The sequence below is a fragment of the Hemiscyllium ocellatum genome, chromosome 2 (assembly GCF_020745735.1).
Source record: "Hemiscyllium ocellatum isolate sHemOce1 chromosome 2, sHemOce1.pat.X.cur, whole genome shotgun sequence".
NCBI lineage: Eukaryota > Metazoa > Chordata > Chondrichthyes > Orectolobiformes > Hemiscylliidae > Hemiscyllium > Hemiscyllium ocellatum.
In genome coordinates, this window is record NC_083402.1 from 42,333,210 (window position 1) to 42,350,770 (window position 17,561).

The following is a 17,561-nucleotide window of genomic DNA, read 5'->3' on the forward strand; positions in this document are numbered from 1 at the left end:
TATGTATACAAAGCTGCCTACTATTCTGAAGTTATTATTATTATTATTCAATCATCATAAACATCAGTGCTGAACTTTTCTAATATTTTGCAAATTCAAAATTTATTACAAGATATAAACAGCAACTGACAGTTCTGTTGCATTTTACCCATTAGGCTAAAATCTCATTATATCTTAAAGCACCGTAGGGTAAATGCATAGAGAGATAATGACCTTAAATTACATTTGAATATATAATATTCAATAAATTAGGACATTATATATAAAATAAAATCCGAGAAAATGAGATCATCTAATGCTATAATGCAAAAGTTTCTTTATTGAAGAAATAGAGGATAGAAGCTATGTTAGCATTGATTGAAAAGGGTTACTGAATTACTTAGGTCTTTGTTGCAGTGTTAGGTTTACTGTTTGAGTACTTGCAGTGCTGAATCCTGTTCTCATTTTGATTCCTGGTTATCAAAGAGATAAGAATGAGCCATAGTGTGCACCTATTTCTCATGTTATGTAAATTGCAATTACTAATCAATATCCATTACTAAAAATGTAACACATTTGCAGTCAATGGAATCAAAAACACCATATCAAATGGAAGAACTTATTGGGCTGCTAGTTATTCATTGGATATTATTTGACTAATTTCAAAACAACTTTTAAAGTGATTTTCAGCTAAAAGATTCGCAACTTGAAGACCTCTTATAAGAGTCACACTCCAATGTTTGTCAGTAGAAACTAAATTCAATTCAATGTGGACCAATGCATTGTTCAATACAAAAAAACTGTACTGTAACAACAGAAAATGTACTGTATTTCAATGAGTATCAAATAGCAAACCCTTGTTTTAATGAGCAAAGATATGTTGTTTATCTTTCATAATGTCCGCTTGAGTGAAATATCAGAAGTGTATTTTTTTCTTTTCGTATATTTGGATTTTATCAGTACATCTTATGAAATATATTCCATACAAGTGTCAATCAATATACTGATGTACAAATGTGTGATTTGTTATTTGGGGTTGAATACGAACATTTCTGATTTCTGGATAGTAAATGTTCATGTAAAATGTTAATACTTTTCTGAAGGAAAAAAATAACTCATTTCTTAGATTTTTAACCTATTACATGTTATCAACGTTTTAAAAGAAAAATAATACCAATTTGGATTAATACCTTTGATCCTTGGTTTCACATTAAAAGGTTGGAATGAAGAAACCTTTGACAGAGAAAAAGATGCCTAGAACTGATTTTATTAGTAGGTTTAATGCATTCTAAATACAAAAATACAGTTTTATAAATACAAGTCACACTGTTCTGTGACCGGAAGTTAAACACTTAGTATATCATGAAATATCTGTAACTCATTAACTGGTACAGGCAGAAACAACTTTTCACCATAAGAAAAAAGACGCAACTGTCCACAACAGCGTCACAGCAATGCCGGAAACATACGTTACTACCTCCCACACAGATCTACAAGACTGTAGAATTGCAAGTCCATGCATTTTCACCATCCTTTTTTTTGTAAATAGAATATGTTTGATTGGCCAAATTGACTTTTCAAGTTTTTTAAATGCGTTTAAAACAATATTTTATTATGAGTGCCCAGATTTGGACATTGTTACAAACATTTCAAGAGGAAGGAATTGCAGAAGGTTCCTCTGGGACAGTCACAGAGTCTTCCAATTCTGGCTCCTTTCCTTACAGCACATTGTTCCCCAGCATCACACTGTTAAAAAAAGATTTAAAAAGTTATCCTTCCATTCTGTTGCACTATTAAATGTGAGTTGAAAACTCAATCAAAAAAAGATAAAATTGATCTGAACTTATTGTTTTTCCTAAGTAGCAATTTTGTTTCTGTATCCAGACAAGTACACCTTATAAATCAGAGCAGGTATTCATTCATTTGAAGTCAGAAAATGTTCTAGCAGTCAAAAGGGAAGAACTTTTTTTTCTAATTTGAATTATTTCACTCACGCATGTGACTCATTCTGGCATAATTGGTAATATGGCAGACCGGCTGCTTTGTGTTCACCTATACATTGAGGCTTGGCAAGTTATGAACATTGAGTGCATTGCACCTGAAATAAGTCCTGTTCTCATTTACGATGCCAACATTTGTGCACTTTCTAGAAGTGATCACTGTATAGCAATCATAAGCATGGAATCTTCTTTCTAATTTTACTAACTCCAACCCTACACACTGAGAAAACATGTTATTCTGCAACCCCCACGCTGAGATTAACTGAGATTAGCTAATGCAGCACAAACCAAGGATTGAAATATCCTTCATCCAACTGGTTCAGTTTTATATACGGGTTATATGTTTTATGTACGGGTAATAAGTTCTGAACAGAAAACATTTTGGATCTGAAATTTCAACTCTGTTTCTCTCTCCACAATACTGCTAGACCTGCTGAGTTTCTCCAGCATTCTCTGTTTATATTTCAGATTTCAAGCATCTATTTTGCTTTTATTGGCATAGTTTCTTACTGGCCCTGTTTTATTTATTCTATTAAATTATTGCTGGTGTAAAATTATTGTGAGACAAATGAATGGTGCAGCATTCTTCTACTTGGTTCAAGATAATGTCGGGTTAATAAGTATTCTAGACTGTGCAATCACTTATTTTACCTTTGGCATTGTTTAATGGTGAATGGTATACCTTGTGCTATTCTGCTATTGGTCATTAATGAGTATACATGTTCCAACTTGTTTGGCCATAACCACTTCTCCTCACCTAAACTTTCTTCCGTCTGCTTGCTTCAAAAGTATTCAATGTAAGATTTATTTCACACCTTTAAGTCTAAACTCCAAGAGGTCATCATACAGGTCAAATCAATTGCCCATCCCATTATATTGGTAAAGAAATTGTCAATTTAATCAGTTTAAAATGAGACTTCTGCTCACTGTTTATGCAGTTGGTGCACCATAATCAAAAATAAACATGACTCAATGTGAATAGTGTGTGTGTGTCTCAGGGACAGTAAGATTTTAAAATAGTACAATTTAATTCTGCACTACTCGTTTTACAAACCTTACCATTGGGACCATTCCAAACTTTTTTTCGTAGGTAGGCATCCTCTTGCTTTTCAGTTTCTCCAGCACTTCCTGCAAAGCTTCAATCTGCGTGAAAGCAAGTAGTTTATATTCTTGCATTAAATTATTAAAAGGCAGAAGAAGCTCTCCAGAACAAACGAGTTCGGTTCAAGCAAAATGAAGTTGCTTTACCGACAATAAAGCAGAATTGTCCATAATAGATCATTTTCAACTTTCCCCCCCCCGACAGATATCTGCAAATCCCTTGTTATATTCCGCACATCTTTGTCCTCACACTTACCTAACTCGTTTCTGCTGGGGTGGGTCAGCAAAATAAGGTGTCAGTTTAAAGCGAAGCATTTCTTTCAATGGATCCCAATAACCGGGTATCCGAAGATTTAAAAATGCTAAACAAATATCAAATGCGTTACCATAATGTGAAACAATGCTTTGGAGTTAAATTAAGTAACTGAAGCTACCTTTGCGCGGATGAGTTGTAATTTTTAAAGTTAAATTTGACAATCCTTGGTGGCTTACCAGCTCCTTTTCTTGAGAGGAGTCCTCTTTGATTGAGTAACGGTCTACCGACCTAGCTTGCAGCTCGGATTCCTGGCAATTGGAGTTGACGAGCAGAGCGGCGCTCAGCAGGGTAAGGAGGCAAAGGCGAGTACTCTCCATGGTGCTGAAACAGACAGCCCGGCTACCACAGAGCGGATCCAAACTCTGACTCGGTCGGCCCTTTATATAGCGAACGGCAATTTTGACAGAAGTAAACAAGCCCCCAGAAAAATCAATCAGAACCTGGGAACATTGACGTCAGAGTGAACGCAGCTCTCGGTTTTGAAGAAAACAATCTTTTTGAAAAATCCTCCATTCATTCTTCATTGAAGGAAAGAAATCTCGAGGGAACCAGGGAAAGGAGCTCTTGAGTTATTACTGTTCAAAACCATTGTAATATATTCCACACACACGTAAGAATAGATAGAAGTGTCAAAGGCAAAGAGCGTGAGAATAATGAGCCTGTATAATGGATCAGTGATCGTGAAATGAAATAAAATCTCTACGTTTGCATTCTGTTGAACAAGCTATGTGTGGTGTACTTGTAAAAGAAAGGTCCATGCATAAAGAGGAACAATTTGTGCGTTAGTGAACAGGTGTGTTTTCCTGATCTTGCATAACTCCTTTTCATTTCCCCACTTCCCCTCACAACACTGGAGTTCCAATGGCAACAGACAGATTTATGTGCATGAAGTCGGCATCTTGGTCTACTGGGCCAATGGGCTGAGGAGTGGCAGATGGTGTTTAATTTGGATAAATGTGAGGTATTTCATTTTGGTAAGATGAACAAGGACAAAACATATTCAGGAAATGGTAGGGCCCTGAGTAATGTTGTCAAACAGAAAGACAGAAAGGTTCAGGGACTTAGTTCTTTGAAAGTTATGTCACAGGTAGACAGGATGATTAGCAATGTGCTTTCCTTCATTGCTCAGACGATTGCGTATAGGAGTCAGGACATCATGTTGAGGTTATACAGGATGTTGGCAGGCCACTTTTGGAGTATTGTGTACAGTTCTGGTTGCCCTACTATAGGAAGATTATTTTTAAATTGGAGAGGGTTCAAAGAGATTTACAAAGATGTTGCCGTGACTAGGGGCATAAGGAAGGGATGGACAGGTTAGGATGTTTTTCACTGGAGAGTGGAAAGTTGTGGGGTGACCTTTTAGAGGTTTATAAAATCATGAGGGACATAGATGATTAGCAAAGGTCTTTTCCCTAGGGTCAGGTAGTTCAAAACTAGAGAGTTTTTTTAAGGTGAGAAGATAAAGAATTAGAAGAGACCTGATGGGTAGCCTTTTCACACAGAGGGTGGTTTGTATGTGGAACTAACTGCCAGAGTAAGTGGTAGATACAGGTACAGTTACAACATTTAAAATACATTTGGATAGGTAATGAATAAGAGTCTAGATTAGTGAGATGCTGGAAGAGCACAGCAGTTCAGACAGCATCCCAGGAGCAGTAAAATTGACATTTTGGGCAAAAGCCCTTCTTCAGGAATACAGGCAGAGAGCCTGAAGGGTGGAGAGATAAGTGAGAGGAGGGTGGGGGTGGGGAGAAAGTAGCATAGAGTATAATAGGTGAGTGGGGGAGGGGATGGAGGTGATAGGTCGGGGGGGAGGGGAAGTGGATAGGTGGAAAAGAAGATAGTCAGGTAGGACAAGTCATGAGGACAGTGCTGAGCTGGAAGTTTGGAACTGGGGTGAGGTGGGGGAAGGGGAAATGAGGAAACTGTTGAAGTCCACATTGATGCCCTGGGGTTGAAGTGTTCTGAGGCGGAAGATGAGGCGTTCTTCCTCTGGGCATCTGGTGGTGATTGAGCAGCGGTGAAGGAGGCCCATTTTTTACCTAGGTAATGAATAAGAAAGGTTCAGGGTGATATGGGCAAGTAGGACTAATTTTGTTTGGGAAACTTGGTCAGCATGGACTGGTTGGACTTAAGAGTCTGTTTCTGCACTGTATGACTCTGTAAGTAATCTAGCCCACAAATTATTAAAGTACAGAAGTACTGTAAGCTCATTTAAGTCAGATATGTGTTCAAAGTTAGAGGCTACCTGATAATGAGCTTTGTACCATACCCTTTTGTGACATCTTTAAAGATGTTAGAATGACAAAAAGAATTAACTCCAATTTAAATAATACTTAATGGAACAGAATGCAGTTTTGCTATAATATACAATGCATTCTTCACTTTGAACTGCACATGATGTAACTTCCTTATATATTTAATGTGATTAATAATTGTTCTTTTATTGTTAGTGAAAGGATATTCAAAAACAACCTAGACTTACAAGCTACAGTATAGAACAAGATTTATCTGTGGTAATAATTCTGCCTCATCTATACTATAACTCCAATCTATGCTCACTAATATTATGAATTTTCCCACCTGTGGAATCAAACTCTTGGAATCTGTATTTTGGTGGAGACTTTTATATGTTGAAATATTTTTCTAATCTGTGCACTAAATACCAGAAAATATATCCATTAGCTGGATGCAAAGTAACTACAATATTGAATCATTACAGGGTTCTCCACAATAATGGAATAGCTCAATGGCATATTTGCCTCTTAATTCCCACTTTAAAATTGATCTTTGTAGCATCACTAAGATTTGCAACGTCTAGAAATGGTTGCTGAATAACTTAGCAAAAATTGTTTGTAAGTTATGGTCATTTATCTAGTATTTTAATATTAATTTTGACTTGATTAAAAGTGGATCAGTATGCTTTCCTCTGAAAGAATTGTGAGCACTTTTTGAGGAAGGCTGATTCTGGTATAAGTTGTGATGCATCTAAATCACTAATTGGATATCAGATTTGGATAATAAATTACACTTTACAGACCACAAGCATTTCACAATTATTTTTAATAAAAAGTGACAGATCACATTCTGCATTAATAGTTATAGGAAAATTATTCTGTCATAAAATAAGTGAATGTGAATTATGTGTACTGCATAATGTTAATTAAGAATGTATAGGAACATGGCTTACTTATAAAGTAACATAACATGGGAATTGTACATGAATAAAGATTCTTTGGGAAAATATGGATTTATGTTCAAACAGTTGTTCAAGGGCCAAGGTATTTCTATCAAATGTGTTGAACTGACATTTCGGAGTTGGAGAAATATTTAAATTTGGTTAGTTTTAGACAAGTTTTGAAAAAGTTTTTTTCTCAAACATGTTCAAACTGGCAATAAAAAAAGTCAAGAGAGAAAGAAAGATGTCAGAGAGACTTTATTGGATGGGAAGTAATCTTATATCCACTTCAACATGCATAATGGCTTAGAACAGAAAATGAAACTGATTGTAGTTCACTATTGGCTAAGGGAGGCTAATAAAATCTTGCAAAAACCATAAATTTAGTGTCTTGTTGTTTTTGTTTGCTTAATTATTTGCTGGTTTAAAAATTTTTGTTTAGCAGTTTATAACCTTATGAAAATCCCAGAACTTCTTTTAAAGTTACATCCTGAAGTGAACTTTAATGGTATTTGCCATGTCATCTCAGGTAATGCATTGAAGGTGTGAAGTGGTCTGTGTTTAAAGTTCACTTGAGAATGTAATTTTAAAAAAGGTTCTAGAATTTACATATGTAAGAACTGAAACTCACATGGTTATTCTAAAAGATGAGAGATTTAACAAACAATCCAGGTCTTTTTCAAGATATAATTTCAGTTGCATCACACTGCAAACTTTTGCTATAAATTCTGTGTCTTACATCGCATACATCACAACCACCTGATGAAGGAGCAGCACACCGAAAGCTAGTGCTTCCAAGTAAACCTGTTGGACTATAACCTGGTGTTGTGTGATGTTTAGCTTTCCAATGAATGCCTTGTTTAAAAAGTAGGTTAAAAGTTTATTTTTTAATTGATCTATTTAAAAAAATCTAAATTAGGCAGCTCTCCAATCCTTAAAATTCTAGTCCACAACAAACTATCAAAAACGAAACGTCTGCATAATGTCTCCACCATTGACAAAAATGAAATGCCATTTTTCAAATGTGTTTCACTAGAAATTGTAGACAAAATTAAAAATACTTTAAAATCTGTGATTTCTACACACCCATGTTTATTTACTCTTTCTACCTTTAATCCAAACTATCTCTTAAACCTTCCTTGGTACTTAGATAATTCATACAATGTTACATTCCAGAGAAGGATTGGCAATTATATAATTTAATCCTGCAGTGTGAACAATCTTTAAAAGAGAAGGCTGTAATTGGCACTTTGGTTAAAAAATTTGGCATTTTGGGTTTCAACATTTTTTTGCAAAGGCCATGGGGATATGGTTTTTATTTGTCACCATGATAGACATATAGTTCAAAAATGTTCAAGAGTCAGTAGAACTCTCAGGACTTCTTTTCCCACTTTAGAGTTTTTTTTTAATGTCAATTTGACTTTTTGTTAAAGCATCCCACTGGCTTCTCCAAGGCTGATTCATCTTCATGTAATAGAATTGCACCTACTGCCAAGTCACTAACAGTGATTGCTACCTTCTTTTTTTTTAAACTAGTTTGCTACCTTAAAGAGCTTAGTGAAATTTGAAGCAGCTAAACAGTGGTTAATTGATCAAAATGGCTTTTAGCTTGTCGAAAGTTTCCTAGCAGTTTTCTGGCAGAATTAGTTTGACCTGTGTTTGGAGCAAGTCATTCGTGAAGCAGCTGTAGTGCTGAGATTTGATACAAACTAAGGATAGAAACCACATATCTCCAAAAACCTTATGATTTCCAATTTAGTTTTGGGGCAGAGAACTCCACTATTGCCTATATTTATGCTGTTCTGGCAACAATTGTCCTTGCCATGTAAGGCTGAGATGGATTCCTGATCAGTAGGGAAATCAAGGTTTATGAGATAAAGGCGTAACAGTGAACATGAGGAGTGTTTGATCTGCCATGAATCATATTGAGATGACAAAGCAGCCCCAACAGGCTGAACCACAGTTCTGTTTCTTATGGTCTTACAACACATCCTCAGTAATTTTCTTCAACCTGCCGAAGCTCACTTCTAGCAGAGCTTGTCACCAAATCAGCAACAGTAAATTCCTAAACAAAACTTCTAATTTGCCAAGTGGTCCTTCCAAATGTCACAGTGTAGCAGCACATCATCAAGGTAAACTACACAGTTAGGAACACTATCACATGATTCATCAACCTCTAGAAGATTGCTGACAAGGGTCTTTGCCTCTGGACCAGGAGGTCCAGGTTCAAGTTGAAGTTTCTCCAAAGGTGTGTGATAACATCTCTAAACAGGTTGGTTAGAACTTTGTTTGAAAGCGGTGCTGGGCCAATTTTCAACCTTAATGGTATCATACAGCTTTATCAATACAATATTTCATCAGCTTTGGGTATTAAAGAAACTGGTAAATGGGTGAAATTTTCCCCTTCCTGGTACGACATGAGTAATGGTGTTAAAAATGAGAAAAAAAGGGAATGGAAAAAATGAAGGAATTTCAGCATTGAGAAAAACGTCATGATTTTTCCCTCATGCCTTAAATAGTGACTTCAGAGTCTCACCATTGAATGACGATTTATTTACATCTCATTGAAGCCCAACTCACCTCACTTCTATCCAAATTCTGATTTTCCTCTCCACCTCCAGGAAGGTAGACAGTGCAAGTGCCCAATCTGTAAACCCAAGCTGTTACCTCATGGCTGCAACTAACTGAAAGTTCCTCCGGGCCACTGTCTAACTCTTTCCCCATAAGTTCCATATGTTCCATGGTCACCACCCTCCTTGACATCCATCCATCCAAGTCAGCTTCAGAAAACCACCAGTCTCATCATCATCTATTGGTCTAACTCTCACACTTCTTTAGCCCTTCAACAGTTGTCATTATGGCAAGTAAATCTTTTCTTATGAAAGGAGAACAATTCACTTTTCTCCTGCCCCCAACATTATATTCAGAATTAATTGTCCAGTTCTGACAAAGGGTCACTGGACTTGAAACATTAACTCTGTTTTTCTCTCTACAGATACTGCCAGACATGCTAAGATTCTCCAGCATGTTCTGTTTTTGTTTCAGGTCCTCAGCATCTACATTTCTTTGTTTTATTTTAATTCTGTTTAATTTACTGTCACATCTCTTCCAAGTATGCCGCCTGTGAAGAAGTTTTGCTCTGCTTTCTGACAGGATTTCAGCCTCCCCTCACCACCACGACATCTTCCCATGCAATCGCAGAATGTATAACACTTGCCAGTTTACCTCCTCCCTTCTCACTATCCAAGGCCCAGAAACACCTTCAAGGTGAAGCAGCAGTGATTTTCCTGCACTTCATTCAATCTAGTCTGCCACGATCACTGCTCACAATTCACTGCTATATTTGGTGACACAAACACAGACTGGTGATTGCTTTGCTGAACACTTACTCTCTGTCTGTAAAAATGATCCTGAGCTTCCAGTTACCTGTCACTTCAACAAACTACTCAGTTCCCATGCCAACGGTTCTTTCTCAGACTTCCTGTAGTGCACTAGCAAGGCTCAACACAAACTGAAGGAACAATACTTCACCTTCCACCTAGGTACCCGACTGCCTTCAGGACTCAACAGTGAGTTTAACAATGTCAGAACATGAATACTTCCCTCCATGTTCATTACTATCTTCCCACACCCCTCAGTCCTGCTTGGTATGGGTTGCTCACAGTACAGCCACCTATTTTCAACCATATACACTTCTCATTAGCACCCTATTATCTCTCTCTTAGCTTATCAGTAATCGCTGTTTGCCTTTTTTTCTTTCTCTGCAAACAACAAATGCATGTATTTTATTCACTCACCCCATCCCTCATTTGTCATCAGCATAAATAATTATGACCCTTATAACTATGACAAAGTGTCACTGGACTAGGAACATGAATTATCTTTTTCTCTCTACAGATACTGCCTGACTTGCTGAGCTTCTTCAGCATTTTCTGTTTTTCTTTTTATTTTGTCTTTCCAGATAAAATGGCCTTTTCTACAAATGAATTCATATCAATTCAATTGGAAAAGCTTTAGTTTGCTTTGCCTTTTTTCTAATTTCAAAAGCCGTGCCATTATCTCAAGTACCGTGCTCAATTAGCTGAATGGCTGGTTTGCCATGCAGAAGGACATGAACAACATGGGTTTGATTCCCAACAAAGGTCACCATGAAGGACCCATCTTCTCAATCTTGTGTCTCACCTGATGCATGGTAACCCTCAAGTTACTATCAGTCATCTATCTTTCTAATGAGAGAATCTATGGTGGCTTTCACTTTTGCTTTGAATTTCAACTTGTCTGCCATTTCTGATAATCTAAAGTTGCTTTTTTTTGTTTTTGCAAAACATTCATAGATATACCTTCTACCTCTAGAAAAGCCTTAGAACCTGCTAAAGCCATTTTGATGTAATAATTCTCAAAAATCTTTTTTAAAGTTCTTTTCCAATTACTATTACATCATTTCCAGTTAGAAACATCTGATTCAGATATCCCACTGCAATCCTCCACTTTTATGAGAGGAGCACAGTGTCACTTTGGTCCCACTACTACATGGTTTCCAACATAAATTATATTTATTATACCTAAGCCCTGATACAACCAATCTTAAGTCTTCTTTATAATCAGAATAAAAGATTAATCAACCAGGTTTATTTAATAAATGCAAAATGATTGACTTATTATAAAATCCACTCAATATAACTTCAGATATCGATTAAAACACAATTTGAAACATGAAAATATAAATAAGTACCCCTCAAAATAACCAAAACACACATACAAGTGCACCCACCAGGTAAAGGGGAAAAAATTATTAAATTTATCTCTGCAGAATCTCACTTAAAAAAAAACACTTTCTGGCCAAGGGTTCTTGACGGCAAAAAAAAGACATGGAAATGTTCCGAAGTATACTCAAGTCATTAATCACGCATGGCTGTCTCTGGAGTCTTCTCATATACAGCTTGCTCAGGAAATACAATATTGAGAAGTTCTTCAGTCTCTTCCAGGTGATCAGATTTACTGCTAACCTCATAGCCAAAGTGCTGGAGGACAGGCTTCCCTCAACTGAGAAGTTTAAATACAAACTCTAAACCTGCAAAAATTGGAGAACACCAATAAAACTCATTCACAACATAGTCAGGTGGTTTCCTTAAAGTCAGTTAATGGAACCAAGATTAGAATGGAACTATATGGTTCCTTCTAAAATAAGACAATGTGTCTTTTCATTGACATTTTCAAATTAAGTCCATAAAAGATATGAAATATGAAGCATCTTCATGACACCATCACCCCCAGCCCAGCCCCATAGTTTCAGATCAAGCCAGGTTGTCATTGATGCATCAGTTTATTTGATCTCAAGCTTAGTTTAACATACATTTACATCAACCTCTGTAACATTACTAGTTTCTTCATATCTCACCTATTGCTGAAACTTTCACCTATAATGCTAGTACTCTCCTAAATTACTCCTCATGAATTCCTCTCAAGAACACAATAAATCAGTAGGAATTGAAGTGAGCAGGTCCTTGATCAATAGAAAATGTTGCACTAAGGTGTTCTTTATAATGAGATTGTGGAAAAAGCATTACATTTTACGAATGAATTATAAGACCATAAGTATAGGAACAGAATTAGACCATTCAACCCATTGAGTCTGCTCTGCCATTTGGTCATGTTTGACATGTTTCACAACCACATTCTGCTGCCTTCTCCCTATAACCCTGGATCCCCTTACTAATCAACAAACTATCTCTGTATTAAATAAACTCAATGACTTGGCATGCACAGCCTTCTGTGGCAAAAAAATCCAGATTAATCACCCTGTCTGAAGAAATTCCTCCTCATCTCAGTTCTAAAGAGTCATCCTTTCACTTTGAGGCTGTGCCCTTGGGTCCTAGTCTCTCCTCCGAATGGAAACATCATCTCTACATCTATTCTCAGCATTCTGAGTTTAAACAAGATCCCCCTCTCATCCTTCTAAACTCAGAGTACAGACCTGGAATCTTCAACTGCTCTTCATATGATAATCCCTTCATCCTCAGGATTATTCTTGTAATCCTCCTTTGGATCCCCTCCAAGGCCAACATATCCTTCCTTAAAAATTGGGCCTTAAACTGATAACAGTATTCTAAATGAGTTCTGACCAGAGCTTTATACAACCTCAACAGTACATCTCTACTTTTGTATTCCAGCCCTCTTCAAATAAATGCTAACATTACCTTTTTACCAACTGAACCTACATGTTAATCTTGAGAATCCTGAACTTGGGCTCCCAAACTTGGACTTCAGGTTCCTGAAGCTTTCGTCCATTTAGAAAATAACCTAAGCCAACTTCTTCCTATCAAAGTGTTTAACATAGACTGAATTATTTTATAAAATATGGCAGCCCTTTTTGAATTATATAAATGCAGATATTTCGGCTATCCTAACAAGGGCTTTTATTTAGTGAAGAATTCAGACCGGGCTGCTCCGGGGCCCCTTGGGAGAGGAATCCTGCGCGAATACGGGTTTTATTATATTTGATGTTTATACATTCCGAGCATGTAAGAGACTTAGGTATACACTCTGGTTAGTTATAGGTTAGATTAGTAGAAAGTTGAGGTTTTTTTTCGTTTTTTTTCTTTTTTTGTTTTCTTTCTTTCTCTTTTCTTTGTTAAATTATGACTATTGTATATATGATTTAATTGTACATCAATGTTTGTATTTGAGAGTTTTGTTTATTTTTGTAAATTTGCAAAAATGTTAAATTTCAATAAAAATATCTACAAAAAAAGTGTTTAACATCACACTTTCCAAGATTGTATTATATTTGCCATCCTGTTCAAGTCCATCTGCTGCCTTCCCAACACTACTTGCTCCTCCACCTATCTCTGACACCTGCAAACCTAGCACCAATGCCCTCAATTTCCTCATTCAAATCATTCATTTTAAACATGATAGTTATGGTCCCAACACTGACCCCTATGGAACTCCACTAGTCACTTGTGCCATCCTGAAAAAGACCCCTTTATCCTTACTCTCTGCAGTCTACCAGCCAATCAATCACCTATCCATGCTAATCTCTTGCCCCTAATATCGTGGGCTCTTACCTTATTTAACAGCCTCCTGTGCGGCATCTTGTCAAAATCCTTCTGGAAATTCAAATAGATCACATCCACTGGCTCGCCCTTCTCTTACCCGCTCATTACCTCCTCAAAGAATTCAATCAGATTTGTCAGGCATGACCTTCCCTTGTTGAAGTTATGTTGATTCAGTCTTATTTTATCATGCACTTCCAAGTACTCTGCAATTTTATTCTTCATAACGGACTGTAAAATCTTATGACCAGCCTATGGTTTCCTGTCTTCTGCCTCCCTTCCTTCTTAAACAGAGATGTTACACTCATAATTTTCCAGTTCTCTGGGATCTGCTCTGACTCCAGTGATTTACTAGTAACTGTATTTCTTGAGTGAGGCTTAAACGTGGACGCTTTGGGATCAAGATGACTTTCAAGATGATACATTTGGCAATAATGTGTGGAACCAAGTCAATCTCCTGCAACATATTTTAAAACCCAAACCAGGCACATCCACGATACTTCTGAGCATTGGTAATAGCCAGACTGCCTAATTAATAGAATCCAGACATGATGCATCATTCTATAACCAGTTGTTCCCAGCATAAATTGACCATCTTTATTTCATTCCTTGATATACATTTGAAAATGACCAAACGTGGAATCACAACACAGCCTTCAATGGAAAGCACAATTATATAGCACAAGTGCAGCCAGATATGAACTTTTAGCATCCATTTTTAAAATTCTGGTATTTTCTGACACATTCTCAAGAGAAACTTTGGATCAATACCATTTAGTATGTAGTTTGCGATGCAACACTTGAAGGTAGGTCCTTTCTGGAGACTTTAATATATAATCTAGGCTTACATTTCAGTGTGGCATTGCTGCACTGTGGAAGATGCCATCATATAAATGAAATTTTCAACTGAAGCTATCATTGTCTTAGAAGGGTGCTAAGGGTTCCAAAGCACAATTAGAAGACTGAGAATGGAATGGCATCCCAACTTTCTGCCCAACATTTATCACAACAACCTGGTTATTAAACTGTTCATGGGAAACTATTTTGTGCAAATTGGTTGTTGTGGTATCTACATCACAAGAGTGACTACACATCAGAAATATGTCTTGCCCATTAAGCTTGTCGGGCTTTCTGAGGTAATGAAAAGTACTTATTTCCAATAAATTAAACTTCTATAATGTTAACCCACTATTTGTTTCTATTGACCTGCATTCCATCAAGGATGCTATACAAACACAAATATTAGATGAGTAACTTAACTGTATTGCGCACTGAGTGGTCTTAAGAGTCCAGCCTTTGATGCTCTCACAAATTTCAGGTAGACGTTGTGCTGGATGCCAGGATGGTGAGGGAATTTGCATGCATGCGGTGAACATTTGACAAAAATAAGCAGAGCAGAGAGAATAGGCAAAATAAACAATGCCAATTTCCACGGAAAGCAGACACTGTCAAATGATTTCTTGTCAGAAAATTGAATGGATAGATGTGCACTGCACCATACATGTATTCTGACAATATACCACATTATGGAATGTGTGTCCCTGCTGCTGAACTAATAGCTCCATGGTTCATGTCCCACCCTGCTCCAGAGATATGTAATAACATCTCTGAATAGGTTGATTAGAATACTACAATTAGAACTTAATTATTTCAATATTTTTCTCAAATTCCTGGGCACAAAGGAATGAAATATTAACTGCCAGTAAACAAGATGCAAAATACTGTACACAAAATTGATGTTATTTCATTTGAACATAGAAGAGTACATTGGGATTTTCTGTTTCAAAATAAATTTCCAGTTTTGTTCTCTGGTGTTGAATCAGAGAAATTGAATCTTCAAAATTTGTTTGAAAAATAAAGAATTGGAACTATCAACTGAGAAAAAAAGTTAACATTTCAGGTCTGATGGCTTTCACTGAAACCTGATCACAAACTTGAAATACTAATTAAGTCTGTTTCTTTCTCTACAGATGCAGTCATCCTGCTAAATATTTTTACCATGTTTTGTTTTTAATTCAGATTTCTATCAAACACAATGTAATTTTGTTCTAGAATTGCTCTTTGCCTTTTCCTGAAAATCTCAGTTGAGACAGATTATAAAAACCTGGAACGAATGCTGAAAATAAATGGCTAAAATAAAATAATCTTAATGGCTTTTGAATAAAACATCAGTTTTTCAGTCTTTTGTATCTGCCTACTTTTAAATTATTCTAACATTTAATTCCTTGCGCTCATGAATATCAGAATTCTCCTCATTCTTCCATCTAAAATGCATCAATTCACAAGAAGAATAGTGGAGCTGAATATTATTTAAATGAAAACAGATTGCAGAAAGCCACAGAACAGAGGGATTGACTTACAACTGTGAATCCATGAATTATAAAAAGCTAGCATCTAACTTCAGCACATAACAGGGAAGGCAAGTGGACTGTCGGCCTTTATTTCAAAGGGAGTGCAGTACAAAAATAGGTAGGATTTGCTAAAACTCTGCAAGGCACTAGCCAGACCTCAGCTGGAATACTGCAAAGAGCTTTGGGCCCCTTACCTAAAGAAAGATCCGCTGGCACTGGAGAAAGTCCAAAGAAGGTTCATTAGGTTGATACCAGGTATGAAGAGACTGTTCTATAAAGAATCGATGAGTAGGTCGGGCCAACACTCATGGGAATTCAGAAGAATAAGAAACAAGCTTATTGAAACCTACAGGATTCTTTGAGGACTTAATAGGGCAAATGCTGATAGTTTGTTTATTCTTGTGGGAGAGTTTAGGACTGGAGCACAGAGTTACGGTCACACATTTAAGACAGAGATGAAGAGGAATTTCTTCTCTCAGAGGTTTGTGGAATTCTTTACCACAGCGGACTGTTGAGGCTGAGATACAAATTTTTAATCAGCAAGGGAACCAAGGGTTATGGAGAAAAGACAGGAAAGTAGAGTTGTGGATTATCATGATCTTATTAAATGGTACAGCAGATTTGATGGGCTGAGCGGCCTACTTATGTTCTTAAATTTCATGGTCACACTTCTCCAAGAAAATTTCATCTGACATGTTACTTCCCATTTCACCAGTCTAAAAATATCCTATTAAAATTATCTTTATCCAATCTTTATTTCATTTCCAATTATTGTCATTCACATTCTTTGTTTACGTAGTCAAAGAACAATTGCTCTAATAGAGACTCCTGGAGAAAATCAGTGAATAATTACTTTCAGTCTGAAAAACAGTTCAATTTCACTTTTAACTTTTTGTTCCTTAACCTTATTTTTGTTTTTTTTTAAATTCTTATCTTGTAAGAAAATTGTGGTTAGCATTATATAAAACATATTGTGAAACTATCTAAACAACATAAGGATACCTTGATCGGATTCATCCCAGACTCTACCTATTAACACTAGAAATATTCAGAAGCTGGTCTGTTTGCAGGAAGCAGTCATCAATAATCACCAGTTTGAATTAATGAGAAACTACCTCTTCTGACCTTTTTTAAAATGTGTATGTGACAAATTCATTACAAAATTATTTTATAATCAAATTGCTGCTGTATTATAAAACTAAAGGCCAAAAAACATAAGCTAAGAGCACTAAAGGTACAGGAGTAGGTGGGGGTGAGAGACATGGCTTAATAAATTCCACTTTTAATCCTAATGCAGGTCATATCTATCTCACAAATCATGAAGACAGGTAAATTGAACAGGTAAGAACTCACACATAATTCCTTTCTCATCATTAGAACCAGGCTATTGATAGTAGAAGGATGATGAGGTCAAAAGAAAACTATCCTAAGAAAACATGAAAAACACTGCAATGCAAGCAGCACACAAACCACAAAAGTATCAAATCTCATCAAGACTAAAACAGATTAATCTAAGTCTATCACTAACATGTGAACCCATATTTTCATATGTATTAGCATGGTTACTGATCTGAGTTTCAC

The 17,561-nt window shown here is 36.4% G+C and overlaps 1 protein-coding gene across 1 annotated transcript; it reads right to left on the minus strand.

Annotated features, from left to right (window-relative positions):
• Positions 1–1,354: 1,354 nt before the first annotated feature.
• Positions 1,355–3,911, minus strand: LOC132827235 (cocaine- and amphetamine-regulated transcript protein). Its single transcript, XM_060843867.1, has 3 exons — positions 3,573–3,911; positions 3,039–3,122; positions 1,355–1,725 (listed from the first exon to the last, which is right to left on the minus strand). The coding sequence occupies exons 1-3, from the start codon at positions 3,711–3,713 to the stop codon at positions 1,618–1,620; spliced, it is 333 nt and encodes a 110-aa protein (XP_060699850.1). The 5' UTR covers positions 3,714–3,911; the 3' UTR covers positions 1,355–1,617.
• Between the last annotated feature and the right edge of the window lie 13,650 nt (positions 3,912–17,561).

Excerpts from the sequence above, each read along its gene's own strand:
- LOC132827235 (XM_060843867.1), bottom strand. The coding sequence starts at position 3,713 with ATGGAGAGTACTCGCCTTTGCCTCCTTACCCTGCTGAGCGCCGCTCTG. Across the intron at positions 3,123-3,572 it reads CCTCTCAAGAAAAGGAGCTG|ATTGAAGCTTTGCAGGAAGT; the intron begins GTAAGCCACCAA and ends GCTTTCACGCAG. Across the intron at positions 1,726-3,038 it reads AGTTTGGAATGGTCCCAATG|TGTGATGCTGGGGAACAATG; the intron begins GTAAGGTTTGTA and ends TTTTTTTAACAG.